The 19,036-nt window shown below is 49.6% G+C and overlaps 1 protein-coding gene across 1 annotated transcript; it reads left to right on the forward strand.

The window, feature by feature from the left end:
• Positions 1-17,080: 17,080 nt before the first annotated feature.
• On the forward strand, positions 17,081-18,064 carry LOC135999358 (olfactory receptor 6E1-like). Its single transcript, XM_065652915.1, has 2 exons — positions 17,081-17,654; positions 17,913-18,064. The coding sequence occupies exons 1-2, from the start codon at positions 17,081-17,083 to the stop codon at positions 18,062-18,064; spliced, it is 726 nt and encodes a 241-aa protein (XP_065508987.1).
• Positions 18,065-19,036: the final 972 nt, after the last annotated feature.

Raw genomic sequence — 19,036 nt, forward strand, 5'->3', positions numbered from 1 at the left:
ACTGGAAATGCAGGTGACGGTGTGTGTCAGTGCACACCACATAAACATTCTGGCTTCCTTTCTGCCTTTGCACTGACCTGGGATCTGTTCCTTGGTTTTCTTTGTCTAAAAAAGAAATAAAACTGCCCTATGTCACCTCCTCTCACACCAGAAAAAAAGGGGGAAAAATTATGAAAGAGGGGTGATTTAAGAGCAATTCTGTCCTAGGAAGTACTTTTTAAATTATAAATCTGGTAGAAGTGAGAGAAAAAGCTCTTAAAAAGAACTCCATGCAAGAGGTTAGCTACCGAGATGTAGCAGCTCTTTTGAGAAGCAAGAATGACTGATAAGAATGAAATTAAAAAACTTTAGTTCATCATCATCATCATCAGGAATAAGGAACTCCCTGTTATTCTTATTAGTGATTGTACCACTTTTCAAAAACATCCTTGAGATTGTCTCTATTTTTCGCTGGCTCCAAAACTGAGCCTGCTCAGATTTTGAAAGGACTGCTTGAAATTTCTGCAACTCAGATCTCTACAACTGTCTCTCATCGAAGATCCCAGAAAGGGGAAAACTCCCAATGCAGGCACCAAACCAGTGCCCAGCCTGCCTGGAGAGCCAGGCCAGTTGTGCCACACAGCAGCCGACCTCGGGGGCAGCTGGAGGTGATGGGAATTGAAATGGTTTTGACTCAAATCATAATTTAGGTTGGAAAAGACCCTTAAGGTCATAAAGTCCAATCGTAAATACGACACTGCCAAGTCCACCCATTACACCATATCCCTAAGCACCATGTCTACACATCTTTTCAATACCTTCAGGGATGGAAGCTCCAATCCTGAGCTGGCAGGACAACACTGTCTGCAGTTAGACATAAGATACCTGTCATGGCTGTGACTTCAGAGTTTCTCACGCCGTTCACTGAGCAGGGCAGGTGTTGGGAGATGGGTGCACACTTCAGTTTCCAGATGCCAGGACAGAGCCCAAGCCATCCTGCCCTTGGCCTCTGGCATCCCATTTCTTGAGATGCAAAGCTGCTGGGGCTTCTGTGGATAATCGTGGTAAAAGGCATCAATAATCATTCAAGTGTTTGTATAATTTCTCTAAGAGTGTCAATATTAAAAATAATAATTAAAAAAAATAAAAAAGGGTTCATCTGCCTACATATAAATATCTGTAACACAGCAGTCTGCATCTGTGGTAGCCCCACGGCCAGTGCCAATCCAATAGGTATTTTCAGTATAAGGCATGACACCCCATCCATAAGTACATATCTAAGTGGTTCAGATGAAGGATGGTCTGGCAAAAATCACCCTGTTCCCCCCCAGGTGCACGGACACTGCTCATGTGCCTCTCCAGAGAGTGGCAGAAGCTGGATCCCCTTCTTGGGACAGACTCCTTCCAGGAAAGACACAGCAATGGGAGTAACTCCTCAGGTCTTCATGGCATTTCACTTGGCATCAGTTTTTATATATTTGTTTTTTTCCTGAGACTACTCTTTCTGCACAAATGCTCACAAAAAGACACCCATTTAGTAATACATGGTCATAAAGGTGCTGTGATGGACAAGAAACCTCACCAGGAGCTCTGGAGGGAGTGAGGCAGATGATAATAAGCACCAGGAAGAACCAAGAATCTCAAGGCCTCTTCTGAAGAGTGAGAGGCCCTGAGCAGCAGTGAGAGGCCATGTGTGGTGTGGGAGGGTCAGGGGATGTGAGGTAGAGAAGGGTGGTGGCTGATGAATTCAGCAAATCCTTACAACCATGTTTAACCCCGCAAGTGGGATGTGGTTGATGTTTGTGGGTGGAGGAGGAACAGAAGGAAGATTTTCAGGCGGTTATGGAAAGAAGGCAGCCTTCTTTTGGACTAATCATATATGGCAGTGACATTTGCATGCTGTGGGCATGGCTGTGCCTGGGAGATGGGAATGGCTGCTGCTGGGGGGGCTGTGCTCAGGCATGGCCCATGAGCTGACCTTGCTCTGCTCCTCTCTTGCACTGCCCATGCTTGGATGGTCCTCAGGAAACATCCATGAACCTGGTGGATGCATGAACTTCCTGGCATGATGGGGTACAGATACAAATAGAGGATTCAAGCAAGTTTGAGACTGGGACATTGAGGTGATTGGTGACTATTGCCATGTGCATGAAAGAAGCTGGATGAGTTGTGAGGAACTCACAGGCATTTCCAGCTCCACAGAAAACCAGAGCCTTGCAGTTAGAGCAACAGCACTTGACATAAAACCCACCCCTAAAACACCAAACACTCACACTGACCACAGGCAAAGCCTTGAAAAACATTTGAGAAAAATATGCCACATCCCAGGGGTCAGGGCTCAGCCATTCTGGTGATAAACAAGCACCAAGGGCTGACAGGGCATCAGAGCCACCTCCACATTGCCCTGACCACCTGTAACCAGTGTCTCCAAGTCTTTCCTTCACCAGCCCCCAGCGACAGGGACCTCGACTGGTTGTTTCCTTCACAGCTTTGTCGGTGATGGCCCTTCATGGGGTCTGAAGCACGCTCAGAACCTTGAGTTTTGCTTTGGCCTTTCACTTCCTTAGAGGTTTGTTCTTTCAGTAGCTGCAGTTCAGGATCACGGCAGCAGAGGGCTCATTAACACTAAAATGCCCTTACATGGCAAGGCTCTGTGCATCATTTTCCTAAATGCTTGAAGTCTGGTGTGGATGATTAGAGAGATTTCAGGAATAGCCAAGCAGAGAGCATTTCCATAATAAATAGCAATAAAACAGTATTTCTTCTATTCCCTTTCCTCCTCATCCTTCCCTCCTTTTCCAGAACAGCTGTTATCAGCAGTCTCCTCTTCATATTGATGTGGAGCATCTCCTGATAAAGACTGGATATGACAGAAATGTGGGTGCCTAAATCACCAGAGCACCTCCAGAGGAATCACCCTCCTCTGGACCAAAAGGTGGGAGTTCCTGGGAATCTCAGGTGCCACAGCACAGCGATACTTGTGTTCAGGGAGATGGTCAAATGACTCATCTCCTTTTCTGTAATGGTGTCTGAGTTTGCTCAGGTAAGTCCTGACTTGAGCCCCATCCACTCCTGGCTGTTCTCCAGATTCCTGCCTTCAGGAACAAAGTCCCAGGAGACCTTGCTGGTGAAGATGGAGGCAAAGAAGCCGTGAAGCACCTCAGTCCTGTCTTACGAAGTTCAGCCCTCTCTTACGAAGTTCAGCAGCAGGCCTGCATTCACCCTGTCTATTCTTTTACTGCAAATGAAGCAGTGTCAGCTTATCTTGCTGCCCTCAGCATCTGCTGCAGTAGTCAAGTCCAGGGGAGCTTTGGCATCATCCCTACATCCGTGGACAAGGTTTCTAAATTCTTCCTTTGCAGCTTCCCCTGCTTCCACCTCCTGTGTGCTGCCTTTTTGCCCTGGAGCTTCACCAGCTCAGAGGAGCAGCTTCATGAGATAAATGCTTCTTTTCATGGGTACTTGGAGAGATCATTCTTGTGCTTGGAGCAGGCTGTCCTGTAAGGCTTCCCGGATTTCCTGAGCTCCTTCACCCTTCAGACCTACTTCCATGTCACGATGTCACCATCTCGCCCACCATCCCCCAGTATGTCCGTGTCTTCTCCTCTGGAGCCCACCAGTCTGTGCTCTGCTGCTGGCCTTCCACCCTCCCCTCTGTAAAGCAGTTGGCCCAAGATCCTCTGGACTGTTGGCAGCTGCTGCTTTGCCTGGCCAGTGAATGCCAGGGCAATGACAGTTCCCCATAGGAACCTGCTCATTTACTGGTGACTTCCTCAGGTTGCTGACAGAAGATCTTTTCCACTTCTTCTCCATGATCAAGTAGTTTGTAACACCCAACACATTGTCACCATCTACCGGGTTTACATGGCAAAGTCTTGGAACTGGGGTGAGTGTGGGTGTGCCACAGTTGTCACCTCTCTGAGAAGACAACAGGAGTTTGATGTCAGACAGAGCCGATATGAGCTGGCTCCAAGATGGACCCACTCCTTGCCAAATCTGAGCCACTCAGGGATGTTGGCAGCACCTCTGTGATATTGTATTTGAGAAAGGGTAAAAAACGCTGCACAACAGCAGTTGGGAGAGAGGAGGGAGGAAATGTGAGAGAAAAAACACTGCAGACACCAAGGTCATATCCCATAGGACCCAAGTAGGTCCCTCAGCTGGCCAAAGCCTGCTCTCCTGAAATCCTGCTCTTTGCCTTGTTATCATCTTCCAGGAGCCTCAACTCCACTTCCCCATCCCTGACTGTTCCATCCCTGACCAACCCTTTCTGGTTTGTAAGTGTGAAGTCCCACAGGGCACCTCACCTCACTGACTCCTCAGCCACCCGTGTCAGGAAGATGTTGTCCATGAGCTCCAAAACCCTCCTGCATGGCTGGTACCTTGCAGATATTGAGATATCTTAGGTTTGCCATGAGGACACTGCCTGGAAACATGAGGCTTCTTTCATTTGTCTGAAGGAGGCCTCATCTAATTCCTCTTCCTCATCAGTGAGTCAGTAGCTGATGTCCACCCACAACATTGTCCATGTTGTTCTGCCCTCTCACGCTGACTCCTCAGCCTTCAGCTGACATTGTCTGTCCCCAGACAGAGCTCCACACCTTCCTGATGTTCTCCCACATGAAGGGAAACTTCCCCTCTAAGTCCAGAGCTCTGGCATTATGAGTACCAGACCCCCAAGATGCCACAGTTTCTCCAGGAGGGGCTATTTGTAGTGTCCTGTAACTCCTCCTGCTGTTAACTTAGGAGAGACACCTTTATCAGGTTAAACCATCTGCATGCAAAGATTAACAGCTGAGCTAATTGTGCTTGAGAAACTTTGGAATTCACCCATCAAAGAGCTCTGAAGTTGTACAAGGAGAAGTGGCCAGTTCTGTATCAGGGCAGGAGAATAACCCCATCCATCAGGACAGAGCAGGACCTGACACGCTGAGCAGGGACCCTGAGGAGAAGGGCCTGGGCACTACAAGGGCCGCCACACAAGCCCGTGCCGCACGCTCACCATGAACAAGGCAGCTGCACATGGGGCTGCATGAGGAGGAGCGTGGGGACCCAGACACCTGGAGTTCTCATCCCATTCAGTTCAGCACTGGTGTGACCCCACACACACGGGTGTGTGCCAGTGTGCGGCTCCCAGTTTGGAGAAGCAGGGAGGAACTGGAGAGTGCAGGGCTGTGCCAAGGCAGGGTTCAGGACCTTGTGCACATGGTGTGGGATGCTGAGGGACCTGGGCTGCTCTGGCCCAGCAGCGCTGGGGAGGCTGCAGCAGTGTAGGAGTAGCCTGAGAGTGCTGGAAGGGTGGTTTCAGAGATGGTGGAGGTTTTCTTCATAGTGGGAAACAGCACGAGAAAGAAATAATGGCACATCATGCAGCTGGGGAGGTCCAGGCTGGACATGAGCAGCAAGGAATGTGAGTGGAAGGGCAGTGCTGTGGTGGAGCAGGTCACCCAGAGGGAGTCTGCATCAGCCCAAGGCTTTGTGCTTCAAGGAACAGCTGGGGAGGATGGAGAGAGATCAGCAAAGGAAGGAAGATGCTCAGACAAGAGCAAGGTGGGGCAGCAGGGGGGATGTCTCCAGCCTGCAGGGAAAGAGGTGCAGGGGATGCCACAGCATAGGACAGGCTGTCGTGGAGATGATCAAGGGATGTAAAGAGGCTGAAAGCCCCCACCAGACATGAGCTCCTTCTCCCCTTGGCTGTGGCTGTTGTCTCCAGCTCTGACACCTGTGAGGAGACACCTTGTCCTTACAGCACAGGGGCCTCATGGCCTCCTTGTCCCCAGCCAGGAACCTGGGAGGTGTGGGACCATAGTCCTGCCCTTGGCCTTGCACAGCCCCACATCACACTGTCCCAGGAAGGGCCCTGGGCAACGTGGGAGGGACAGGATCTGCCTTCCCAGGGCTGGGGGTCAGGGCTTGGCCCTTTGGTTAATGAAACACATCCAGGTTTACTCAGCATCAGAGAGACCTTCACCTTGCTTGTCCTGACCTGTCATCTCTGCCTCCAGTTTTCTTCTCTAACCAGACCCTGGGGTCAGTTCCTCACTAGTGTTCCTCAGTGGGACCCATTAACATTACAAGAAACTTTGGAGTTCGAATCTGACTTGGACTTGTTGAGAGGTTTCCTCAATTGCCTCTAAGGGTCTGAGGTTCATGGACTCAGCAGCAAACCCACCAGAGGGGTCACTACAGTGCCTTGGGCTGCTCCTGTGCTGCTGAGCTGGGCTGGGCTCCTGGGACACAGGGAGCTCATGGCAAGCGGCAGCGCTGCAGAGAGACAGCTCTGCCCAGGAGCAGCTCCTCTGCAAAGCGCAGCAGGGCTGAGGGCTCTGCCTGGGGATCTCAGGGAGACGAGCAAGGCAGAGAGAGATGAAAGGTGGTCAGGATGGGGAGGATGACTGAGAGCTCACTGGAGGAGAAATCTTTGCAGCCCTTGCCATGGTAGGTCTCTGGGTGCAGGGCAATGCAGCTACAGCTCCTGGAGGCATCTCCTCAAGTTAGCACAGGCACAGCTTGAGGGATCTGTAAGGAGGGGGCTCTTGTCAGGCAATTTTGAACAGCTGTGAAGCTGGGTGAGCAGCCAGGGGTGCCCAGGGCTGTCCTGCAGAGCAGGGCCCCTGCACCCCAGGGCTGTGCCGGGGCAGGGACTCTGCCGCCTGCCAGGGTCAGCGCTCAGCCTGCCCGGGGAGATCCCAACACCACTGAGAGGGGAAGCTGTGGAGGGAACGAGTGACCCCTATCAGGGCAGGAAAGGTTCTTCTGCTGTGGAGAGGATGCTGTGTGGGTCAGGGCTGCTCACAGCTCCACATCACCCGCAGGATTTTTCCAAGTGGATGCCTCAAGCAGAAGATCAATGCAAGGATTACCAGACAGATAGGGAGCTTTCCTGAGCCTGTCTTTTCAGTTTCCTATCCCGAGGGTTTGGGGGTGCAGGAAAGGAGAAAAGGAAAATGAGCTCTCCTGCTTGAACAAGTCACTGAGACTCCTGAACTGCAACTCAGAGTCATCAGTACATCTGCCAGAAGCCTCAGAACATCCCTTCAGCTGCTGCTCTGCCTCTGCACAGCACCAGCATCACATTGGCTATACCTGTCAGCCTTAGTCTGACCTGTCCTTTTCCCCAGTCTGCAAACAGGAAGATGCCCCCAGGCAGTGCCCTGTGAACAGGCAGGATCTGTAGGGCCAGGGTGAGGGCACAGAGGGTGGGATGGGGTCTGTGAGTGCTGACAAGGAAAAGACATGGACAGGGAAACACCTCCCAGGAGGAAAATCTCCAGGCAGCAGGGAAATGATCAGAAATGACAGGAAAATAAAACTGGCATTGTTATGGGAGGGGGAACACAGAAAACTCCCTTTGATCCTCTGCAGTGCAGATGCCTCCTGTGAGCAGCCCCCTCACCTCCTCTCCCACCCAGCAAAGCCTCTGCCCTCAGGGCCGGGGGCTCCAAGGCATGAAGCAGCTCCTGTGCAGCCAGAGCTCCAGTTCCCTCTGCAGAGCACAGGGGCTGAGAGCAGCTGCCCGGCAATGCTGGTGTGTGGGAGGTGGCTGCACAGCTGGGGAAGGGTGACGCTGTCGGAGTGCCCGGCTGCCTCTGCCCTGGCCTCTCTCACACCCACCCTCACCGCAGTTTCCTTCTTGCTCCACTGCTCTGGGTCACTGTTGGTGTGATCTGGTTCTTGCTGTCAGGCTCTCTGGGGATGGGAGTTTCAGCTGCAGAGTCACAGCCTGATCTTGTGGGTCCTTTCCTGCAGGTGTGTCCATGGGAACACGTGTCCCAGCTTTGCTCTGCCCTGTGGGGCTGTGGGCAATGCAGTGTGTGGGGCTGGGGAATGAGCTGAGTCTCCCTGAATCAAATGCCATCATTAGGACTCTTGGTTGTCTCCTTGAGTGTTTTTTTTTCCAATCTGTGAGCTTCCCTCCAGGATGCAAACCTGTCCTATAGCACGTTAGCATTATCTGAATTCCCCACGGAGAAGTGCAGAGATGCTATGATGGAGGAAAAGCAGTTTTGTTTGTGAAATGAGCCGTGTGTGTCCTGGATAGAAGTGGGGTGCTGAGACCTTAGGAAAGGGTGAGACATGTCGAGGTCTGAGGTGGGTCCCTCTGCTCTCAGCAGTGCCTGGTGGCTTTTCAGGGTGACATGGGAGTGTGATCAGCCTCCATCTCAGAAAGGTGCCAGCCCAGGGCAGCTGCAGCAAGACAGAGGGACAGAGCAGCTGCCCTCACTCTGCACTGACCCACAGGCATCCTCTGGTCTCGCAGGACTCGCTCTGTTCTCCCTGAGTGCAGCAGAAATGCTGAGGGTTTCTGACACCCACAACACTCTTCAGGGTGGGAGGGGAGAAGGAGCTGTAGAAACGCCAAACTTCTCAAACTCAGTTTCTCAGGTCTGGGGGTACAGAGGCTGACAGTCCCTTCTGCAGCAGGAGCGGTTCCATCTGACAAAGCTGAACCCCAGGACTGGCCCCTGCCCCACCCCATCACACAGGGTCAGGCTGACTCCTCAAGAGCCCCTGGGCAGAGACCCTGCTCTTCATTGCACACTCATCAAGCACCGACAAGTGCTCCAGCCAGGATGTTCTCCTGGAAAATGAAAAGAGTCTCTCTGTGGGAGGGTCTGTGGGAAATGGCTTTGGTTTTCCCAGACAAGTCTCAGCTGAACCGTCACTGTCTTTTCCTCCTTGCGCAGGTCCTCATGCCCACAGGCAGCAAATGTCCAACAGCAGCTCCATCAGCCAGTTCCTCCTCCTGGCGTTCACAGACACATGGGAGCTGCAGCTCTTGCACTTCTGGCTCTTCCTGGGCATCTACCTGGCTGCCCTCCTGGGCAACGGCCTCATCATCACCACCATAGCCTGTGACCAGCACCTCCACACCCCCATGTACTTCTTCCTGCTCAACCTCGCCCTCCTCGACCTGGGCTGCATCTCCAGCATTGTCCCCAAATCCATGGCAAATTGTTTATGGGACACCAGGGTCATCTCATATGTAGGATGTGCTGCACAGATGCTTTTGTTTCTCTTTTTAATTTCAGCAGAGTATTCTCTTCTCACCATCATGTCCTACGACCGCTACGTTGCCATCTGCAAACCCCTGCACTACGGGACCCTCCTGGGCAGCAGAGCTTGTGTCCACATGGCAGCAGCTGCCTGGGCCACTGGGTTTCTCATTGCTCTGATGCACACGGCCAATACATTTTCACTGCCACTGTGCAAGGGCAATGCCCTGGACCAGTTCTTCTGTGAAATCCCCCAGATCCTCAAGCTCTCCTGCTCAGATGCCTCCCTCAGGGAAGTTTGGCTTCTTGTAGGTACTGTCTGTTTAACTTTTGGCTGCTTTGTGTTCATTGTGCTGTCCTATGTGCAGGTCTTGAGGGCCGTGCTGACGATCCCCTCTGAGCAGGGACGGCACAAAGCTTATTCCACGTGCCTCCCTCACCTGGCCGTGGTCTCCCTGTATGTCAGCACTGGCACGTTTGCCTACCTGAAGCCCCCCTCCATCTCCTCCCCATCCCTGGATCTGGTGGTGTCTGTTCTGTACTTAGTGGTGCCTCCAGCAGTGAACCCCCTCATCTACAGCATGAGGAACCAGGAGCTCAAGGATGCCCTGAGGAAACTATTTCAATACTCACTGCTTTAGGTTACTAAGGTTCACACTATGTCACTAGTGCTGCAAGAGAAATAGCCAGGACTAACTTTTCTTCTTATGTGTCTATATTTTTTCATAGTGCTTTTGCTGGGCTTTGTTTCTTGGTTCATGGCTGTAATAATATAATTCTTGGCCTCCTGCGTGTCTTTTCTTGAACCAAAGACCTCATGTACATATGTATATGCGCTCCTTAGTTTTTGATAAACTCAATAAATGAAGCAGCAGAAAACAATTTGTCTCAGGTCCCACCTCTTCATAATCCTCTGGAGCTGGGGGAGCAGCCCCAGGATGCAGGAGGGTCCAGGAGGCAAATGCTGCCCCATGGAGGAGCAGCCCTGGTGGCCTTGGGGCTGCCCATGGGCAACTCAGTGGTCGCTCCCTCTCTGACACCTGCGAATTCAGGCTGCTGCTTCGCTGGATCCATGGCCAAGGGCAACAGCAGGATGCAGCAGGACACATCCCTTGTTGTCTGTTGACAGTGGAGATGGTGAATGGTCACGGAGATATGCACCGTCCCAGTGCATGATGAGGCAGAGGACAATCCTCCAGGAGAGGAATCAGGAGCTGCCCGAGAGCCCACGAGATACACACGGACCGGCTGTGCCTGAGGTGGGCAGTGACAGGACCCCACAGAGTGAGACATGGCCCAAGGTGGAGTCATCAAAGGGAAAGCACTAAATGCAGGTATCTGCAGGGAAACAAAGATGGACACAGACAGTCTGATACAGACCAGCTCCAACAGGCAACAGCGCCCTCACAGCCACCACACCAACAGCAGCGCTTACACAACCATGAGCAACAGAACTGACCCTGTCCTGTTGCCCCTCTCAGACTGCTCTGGTGTGAAGGTTGCACGAGTGGTCCGTGCATCCTGGGCAGAACTTATGCACTGTCTCACACGCTCCTGTGTTCCCCCAGCTGTGGACCTGGGCTTTGTGTTTGCCCAGACTCAGAGATATTACCCATTTGGCCATTCCACCCTGGGTGTCTTCATATCCTGGTGTCCTCCTCCTCCTTGCTACCCTCACTTAGAATTGACCAAAACCACACGCAACAGTGAACCCGCTCACACAGCAAATAGCCAGGAGGGGACTTTAAGAAATGTCGTAGTTTAACCCTGGTCATCCGCCCAGCACCACACAGTCGGTCGCTCACTCCCCCACAGCAGGATGGGGGGAAGGATAAGAAAAGTAAAAGAAAACTCGTGGATTGAGATAAAGAGGAGGAAAGTGATAAGAGGAGGAAAATGAGGGGGCAGCAGCCAGCGGTAGCCAAAAGAGAGAGTTTAATAGGTAAACCAAAAGCTGTGTGTGCAATCAAAGAAAAATGAGGAATTCACCCGCTGCTTTGCGTTCGCAGGTGGGTGTTCAGCCATCTCCAGAAAATCAGGGCTCCATCACACATAGCAGTTACTTGGGAAGACAAACGCCATCACTCTGAGTGTTCTCCCCTCCCTTCTCCTCCCAGATTTTATTGCTGAGCATGACTACATATGGTATGGAAGACCCCTTTGGGCAGTTGGGGTCAGCTGTCCCAGCTGCGTCTCCTCTCAATTTCTTGGACACCCCCTGCCTCCTCTCACTTCTCAGCGTGAGAAGCTTAAAAGACCTTGATACTGTGCAAGCACTGCTCAGCAATGACTGAAATATTGGGCTGTGATCAACACTGTTTCCATCACAGATTTAACACACAGCCTCGTACAAGTGACTATGAAGATAAGTAACTCTACCCCAACTGAAACCAGCCTAATAAGCAGGACAGACCATGGTGATGAGGCAGGGGGTTTGGCCAGACCAGCACTGACCAGCCACCTCCCCACGGGCAGCTGGTCCCTCGAATCCCTCTCCTCCCCACTCTTCCACAGGCTGCTTCTTCCACAGTCCACCTTGATCCCTCCCTTTCTCTGCCTGAGTCTCTTCCCCAGTTCACAACTATCATCAGTTACTTTTTCCCCAATGGTCTCAGGTTTTCTCCGTTTGTACTCAAGTTTGATAGTTTGGATGCCATTGTCCAGGTCCTCTGGGACTTCAGTGGCATCACTGGTGGCTCCCCCAGTTCAGATGGAACTCCGCCTGCAGCTCCCAAGGGCCTCTGGTCTCCTGCAGGTTCTGTGCTCATGGCTGGACAGTGACTGCAATCCTGAGAAATTTCAAATCTTATGAGAACCTTTAAATCAACTTAAATGATTGAGTACATTCAGTAAAATGTCTGAGCTTTTCCCATGATTTCTAACTGAGAATTTTTCAGGATGTGTATTAACAGCAGGAGAAGAAATATTGATATTTCCTTGTCTTTGCATCACGAGTACTGTATCTCTTACTCCGTGTGTTTCATCTCCCTCACATTACAGTTATTTCCTTCTGGCCTGAAGAAATTCACCATGTCTTTTAATTGTGTTTATATTTATAATTTCCTATCTATCTCTCAAAAATATTTATTGCATGGTTCTCCCTTCTGGAAGGTGGAACCCGTTGGAGCCAGCTTGGACTTGGCATAGAGCTGAGGCCTGTGTTTTATCTTTTTGATGATCTAATCACATTTGAATTTCTGTGTTCAAAACCAAGCAAAACCTTTTTGTGCCTGTTTGCAGCCAGTTCTCTAATGAAAGCAGGTGGAAATTTGTGGAATGGGGCTTGAACATCCAGTTGCAGCCTTCAGTGGAGAAGTCTGATGTAAGGAAAAGTGATGTAAGTCCCAGATGTGCGATGACAGAAATAGTGGTGTTGGGAGGTGAGGAGCAAGGTTGTCCACACAGTGTCAGACCTCAAGGGACTACTTTTCCAATCTGTCCTGACCTCCTTAGGAGACAGTCTGGATCAATATCAATTAGAAAATGCTGGTATCACCTCTTCCATAAACTGAAAAGTAATGAAAAAATCCTTAAATATGAAAATAAAAATTATTAAATGCTTATAGAAATCTTCAGCTGGACTTCTAAAACCTCTTTACTGTACAAGTCTTGAAGACTTTTCAAAAATCATGGTAGACACATGGATCCTTAGGGCTTTCTCCACTTTTATGAGCCCCATGGTGCATTTGGTGCTGAGTCCATGAACCTCAGATACTGAGAGGAGACTGACAAAACCTCTCAAGGACGTAAAGTCAGAAGCAAATGCCAAAGTGTCTGGGAGCGTTACTTGGCCCAACTGACGGCAATTACCAACAAACTCTCCTGATGGAGTCGTTAGAGCAGATACTTGGAGGCCACGATGGCAGATAGGCAAAGGTCAAGTACAGACGGTTCTGATGCTGAGAAAACCTTTGGTTCGATTTATGAGGCAGAAAGGCCAAGCCCTCAGCCCAGCCCCTGGGAAGGCAGATCCTGTCCCTCCTGCATGGCTCTTCCTGGGGCAGTGGGATGTGGGTGTGATGCTGAGTGAAGAACAACAGCCTGACACCTCCCTGTGGGGCTGTGATGAGGCCCCTGTGCCATGAGGACGTGTCTCCTCGCAGGTCTGTGGCAGAGACAACTGCCATGGCCAAGTGGACAGAGATCTCTGTTCTGTGGGTGCCTTCCAGCCCTACCAGAGCCCTTGGCCATCTCCACCACCACTGTCCCACACCTGCCCCTCTCTCCCCATGGCTGTAGACACCCATCTCTTCCCCACCTTGCTCTCGCCATGGCATTTCCATACTTCACTGATGTCTTTCCACCCTCCCTGGCTGTTCCGTGAAACACAAAGCCATGGGCTGATCGCAGACTCCCTCTGGGTGACCTCTTGCACCACAGTGCAGCCCTCAAGTGACATTTTGAGCTCATCATGTCCCGTCTCCACATTCTAAGCCGCACTTTGCAGCAGATTTTCTCTTTCTTCTGCTCTTTCCCATTATCAAGCAAAGTTCCATGATCTCAGAATCCACCCTTAAGGTGTCTGACCCAGCCCGTCAGCCTGCTCGTGGTCTCTCAGCTGACCAGAAAGAAGTATCCTCACCATGATCTTCCAAGCCACACGCCTGCTGTTGGCCTTTCAGCTTGCTGGACGAGACTAAAGGCATGTGCCTGCTGCAGATAAAAGTAACATGATTGTCACCCGCCAAGCCCATGCACCTGCTGGTGGTCTTTCTCTGACTGCCAGGTGCATGTCCATGCCAGTCCTGCAAGGCGCTACGGCAGCAGAGACCTTGCAAACAACATTCAAGCTACGTGCATGTTGGTGGTTTATCAGTTCCTTAGGCACAGCTTCAAGGACACGCACATAGACCAGTCATGTGCCTGAAGCTGGCCTACCAGGTACTCAGGTGGAAGTGACCTCACAGCCGTGTGCCCCTTGCTGGCCCATGAGTCCCTGAGGCACCATAGACCTGGTCCCAGCAATCCTGCCCATCTCCTCCTTGGGCCTGACAGCTGGTCAGGAACCTGTAACCTCACATCCCTCTTCAGATGCCCCGTGGCTGCTCCAGGATAACCCTGGCTTGCCCCAAGGGGCCAAACTGCTGAAGTTGGGTAGGGAGAGGGGTTGGAGGTGATGGGGGTTGAGCACGGCAATGAGAGCTCTGGGGATGAGGTGTTCAATTCAGGGATTAAGGATTAGAGCTCGCTGTTCTGGGTTAGGATTTAGGCATCTAGTAATCTGCTTAGGTGTGTGGTTAGTGTCAAGGGTATGAGCTAGCTTTGTGAGTTAAGGGGTTTTTTAGGGTTGTGATGAGGCCTAATGTTAAGGCTGGTAATTTAAGGTTAGGGATACAGGCTAGGGATTAAAATGAGTAAAAGCGTAAGACTAAGAATAAGGGGTTATGGGCTTGGGATTTGGCTTAGAGGTAAATTTTGAGCTTTGGGTTTAAAGTAGTGCATTACTGTCAGGGTGAGGACTAGCATTTAGGGCTAAGGTTAGAGTTTAAGATTACTGCTTAGAACACAGGTAAGGGCCTAACATGAATGTTTTCACAGTCAATGTCACGGCAGCATCACCATTACCTGAAACCCTCCAAATCTCTCATCTCTGTTGGCCAAGCCATTCTTTCCTCCCCCACATCTCCAGTCTCTCTTGTCCCAGTTCCCCTTGACCTTCCCAAATCTGTCATCATCTTGGAGCAGCTTTCTGATGGCCTTCATGGCCTCTGAGTATTTGCCTTCCCGCTGCTGGTCAGTCAGTTCCTGTGACAGAAGTGACCTCACAGCAGCATCCAACGGGACACAATGGGCTGCTGTGCTGCTGAGGTCCCTGCTCAGCCCACCCAGCAGCCCTGCACCACCCCTAAGGTCCCCTACCTCAGCTCACGCCTACCAGCTCGTGCTCCAGAACAGCTCCCATAGGTCCGGGGAGACTTTTCCCAGTCCCACATGGTGCTTCAGCTACTCCAGGGTATGTTGGTCGTAGTGGTGGCCACCTCTGTGCAAACAACTGAATCAATTCCTGAACGTAGATTTTAGGAAATAGTTGATCCCTCTGCGGAAAAGACTTCTGTGTAATAGCAGAAAAAGTCTTCCTTTCCACAACTGCTAGTATTTTTAAGCCAATTTTCGTGAAACTCTTCATAGTCAGTTAGTTAGTTAGTTTGTTTTGACAGTACCATGGGCAAGTGTCAGCAAGCTAATTAAACACTGTGTCTCTATGTGAATGTTTTTATGCAGCCATTTCCCAAAATACATCGCCTACCAATGGTTTGAGTTGGGAAACACTGTTCAGAGGATCTTCTCAATTTGTATTGGCACATTTTGTATCTCTACTTCTTTCCCTCTGTCTCTTTTACTTCCTTGCCTATTCTTTGAAGAGCTCTCTGAGGAAAAGATTCATTGAATTATGGAATCCCATAGATTGGAAGAGACTCCTTTGCAAGGATCTTTGCAACAGCGTCTTCAACTGGATCAAGTGAGGCTCCCCGTACAACAGTTCTGCTGAGTTCTTATAATTGGCCAGCCTGTTGTCCTGCACATCCTCTCTGGCATGTGCAAGCAAGTTAAGTAATTACTGTTTACTCAATTTTATTCAGTTTTGCAGGAGAAACTGCTACAGGGATCTCTGAAACAGTCAGATTCTTCACCCAGGATGTTAATAACTACCTGTATGCACAGGAAACAGGCCCAGGCACAGCAGGATCTGCCCGTCTCCAGCACTGTCTGGAATCCCACCTGGAGAAATCCCACACAAGTCAGGCCAACATTTCATTTGAAGGTGACTAATTTTTGCTTATTTTGGAGGTGGTTGATATTGAAGGAGGTTGACTGAACTCGATCACTTGGTTTCAAGTTGATCCATTGTCTCAGACCAGTTCCTCCTGTTGTGTCTGTGGACGATGAGATGGGAAAGTCCTTGGACCACCCAGGTGACTAATGACTGAAGAGCTCTGCTTGCACACCCACACAACTTTGTTTCACCACCTCAAACCCACCATCTCCTCCTCTCCCTCTTCTCCCCTTGCATTTTGAATTATTCTGGTTTTGGAGCCATCTGCTCTACTCCTTTCTATGTCTGAAAACAAATGGAAAGATGAAGGGATAAACACCAGTCTTTATTGTATATGTGGGATTTTTTGTCCTTCTTTCTCCTACATGTGTAGTTTGATTTAAAAAACAAAATAAGTTTAGGAATCGGAGATTTGAGACTTGAATAGTGAGTTTCACCTGCTTCACAACAGGTGCCTGTGAGAATTTGTTTTCCCAAGGCTCCCTGTATAATCAATGGAGACAGGAGAAAACTCTCAAGGCTGGGTCCTCCCAACCTATAGCTGGCACACAAAAGAAAAGTTACAAATCTCTTCCAGTCACTATTCTCCTGGTCTGCACTTAGGTCAGGACATTTGATAGTAATAGCAATGAGCAACTGTTTGGAAGTAACTGCATTTCGGTGCAGATGGTTGTCAGATGAGACCGGGTGGAACCATAACAAATTTCAGTCACTATTTAGAGTACTAAAGAAGATGAGTTATACTTGGTCCCTATTCTGCCCTCCCCTCCCCGTTCCTGAAGAAACAAAGAGCACAAAGCTGTGGAAGAAAGCATGGGATTACGAAAGAGATGCTTGATACTGCTTATTCTGAAATCAGTAGATACTCAGGGATTCCTAGTCCAAAAAGGCAAGTACTGAAAAGTAGAAAGAAAAGCTTTCAACATACATTTGATTTGATTTGATGTGATTTGATTTGATTTGATTTGACTTGATGTAATAGTTTGGCATTTGTGCAATAAAAGAGATGACTGAGGCACATAGGTGTGACAGATGTTTGGAAAAGACCTGCGTGAATTTGGAATTTGCCAGGAATGGGATAAAATAGCTAACAGACTTTAAAATCCTCTGTCATGAAGGAAGAATTCTTTATGAGTGTTTGAAAAAGGTAGAAAGAAGACAACAAATTCTCAGAACTCCAAATGAAATTTGATGCAGAAAAATCAGGGTATGAGAAGTGCTTGAAGTCCTCTATCTGTGTACTATAGGAAGACTGCAAGAAAGGAAAGAAGCAGAGAGTTTTGGGGAGCCTTTCGCCCAGACTGTGGAATTATCACACTTGTTTTTTGCCATGTTCCTGTCTCGGCATGACGAACCGAAATTCAACGTGGGCTCAGAAAATGAAACTGCAGTTACCGAGTTCATCCTAGAGGGTTTCTCAGGGCTCGATCAAAGACTACAGCTCTTACTCTCTCTGGTCTTTCTGCTCATATACCTGACAACAGTGATGGGCAACGCCACCATCATTTTCCTCGTGTATGCGGATCGCCGCCTTCAAACCCCCATGTACTTTTTCATTGGCAATCTGGCCTTCCTGGAAATCTGGTTTACATCCTCCACAAGCATCAAGTTGGTTGTGATCCTGGGTTCTGGGAGGAGAACAATCTCACTAAGCAGCTGCTTTGCCCAGTCCGCCTCCTATTTTACCCTGGGCTGTACAGAGCTTATTCTACTTGTTGTCATGTCCTTTGACCGCTATGTTGCCATCTGCCAACCGTTGCATTATGCTGCCATCATGAAGCCTCAGCTCTACATCCACCTGGTTGTTGCTACTTGGGTCACAGGCTTCACACTCTTCAGTTACCGCCTGGTCATCCTCTCCCAGCTGACTTTCTGTGGCTCAAATGAGATCCATCACTTTTTCTGTGACAACTCCCCCTTATTCAAACTATCCTGCTCTGACACCAGCCTGCTTTGGAAAATAGACTCTGTTTTCTTATCATTTGTCATTCTGGGTTCCTTATGTTTAACTCTGGCATGTTACCTGTGCATCCTTTTCTGTATTCTACATCTTCCAACAGCCTCTGGGAGGAAAAAAGCTTTTTCTGTATGTTCTTCCCATCTCACCACCTTGGCAATTGCATATGGGAGCTGCATTGCTCTCTATGTGTGTCCTTCAGTAGGTGTTTCCTTGGAGAACAGCAGATTTGTAGCATTGCTGAACACCGTTCTGTACCCCTTCTTAAATCCATTCATCTACAGTCTTAGAAACAAGGCTGTGATACTGGCCCTGAATGAAGCCATTGCCCGTACAAGAGCACAGCTTTTCCCCTAATCATGAGGCATTTCTGGACAGCAATTCCCGTGATCTGCTATCATATGTTAGATAATACCAATGCATATGTATGTAACCTCCAGACAGAGATACCTCAGGAGATTGATAGAATCATAGAACCCTTTCAGTTGGAAGAGACCCTCAGGATCATCAAATCCAACCATAACCCAATTCTAGCACTAAACCATGTCCCTAATGTGATAGATAAACTCACTCGACACAGACAGAGTCCATGCTCAAGAGAGGTTTATTGTAGTAGACTTAAGCAAAGCAGTGCTGGGTGCGTGGGGAATCTGCGTTCCACCTACACGCACACCTAACAAAGTTTTTAGTGGTCATTATATACCCCCACTTTGTGATTACAATTCTCTATTTTGGGGAATTATCCCACCTACTAATACATATTCATACTAATAGATACGCGTGCTCTGTCTTGGTGTTAGGGTCTTCTCTCCCCATCTGGTGGTCACCAGGATGAAGGCTCTCCTCTTCCTCCGTTTGTCCTTTATCTGAATTCAGGGGTCCTTGTAGACAAAAAATCACTGTCCTTCTGGTTTTTGCTGACGTTTCTGTCATCTCCCCCACTTGGTCATCCTCTTGTCCTTCAGTCCACGATTTATCTGTTCCTGTTCCTGTTTTTCTGTACATCTGGTTTCCTCCAAGAGACTCAGAACATCCTTATCAATAACATGAGCCAGCTGCCAGCTCATTTAGCTAGCAACAGGAATCACTAGGTCACTTTGACATTGACTACACCTAAGAAACTTGTCTAAACAGCTTTTAAACACCTTCACGAATGGTGACTCCCCCACTGCCCTGGGCAGCCTGTTCCAATGCCCAGTGACCCTTTCCAGGAAGAATTTTTTCCTGATAACCAATCTGAACCTCCCCTGGTGCAACTTGAGGCCGTTTCCTCTTGTCCTATCTCGTTGCATTGTTTTAAGTGATAAAAAGCTCCTCTGCACACACAAA

This window comes from Caloenas nicobarica, chromosome 28 (assembly GCF_036013445.1).
Source record: "Caloenas nicobarica isolate bCalNic1 chromosome 28, bCalNic1.hap1, whole genome shotgun sequence".
NCBI lineage: Eukaryota > Metazoa > Chordata > Aves > Columbiformes > Columbidae > Caloenas > Caloenas nicobarica.

Bases quoted from the DNA above. Each gene is read 5' to 3' on its own strand.
- LOC135999358 (XM_065652915.1), top strand. From the start codon at position 17,081: ATGTTCCTGTCTCGGCATGACGAACCGAAATTCAACGTGGGCTCAGAA. The intron at 17,655-17,912 runs GTGACAACTCCC...GTCCTTCAGTAG, and splicing joins TGAGATCCATCACTTTTTCT to GTGTTTCCTTGGAGAACAGC.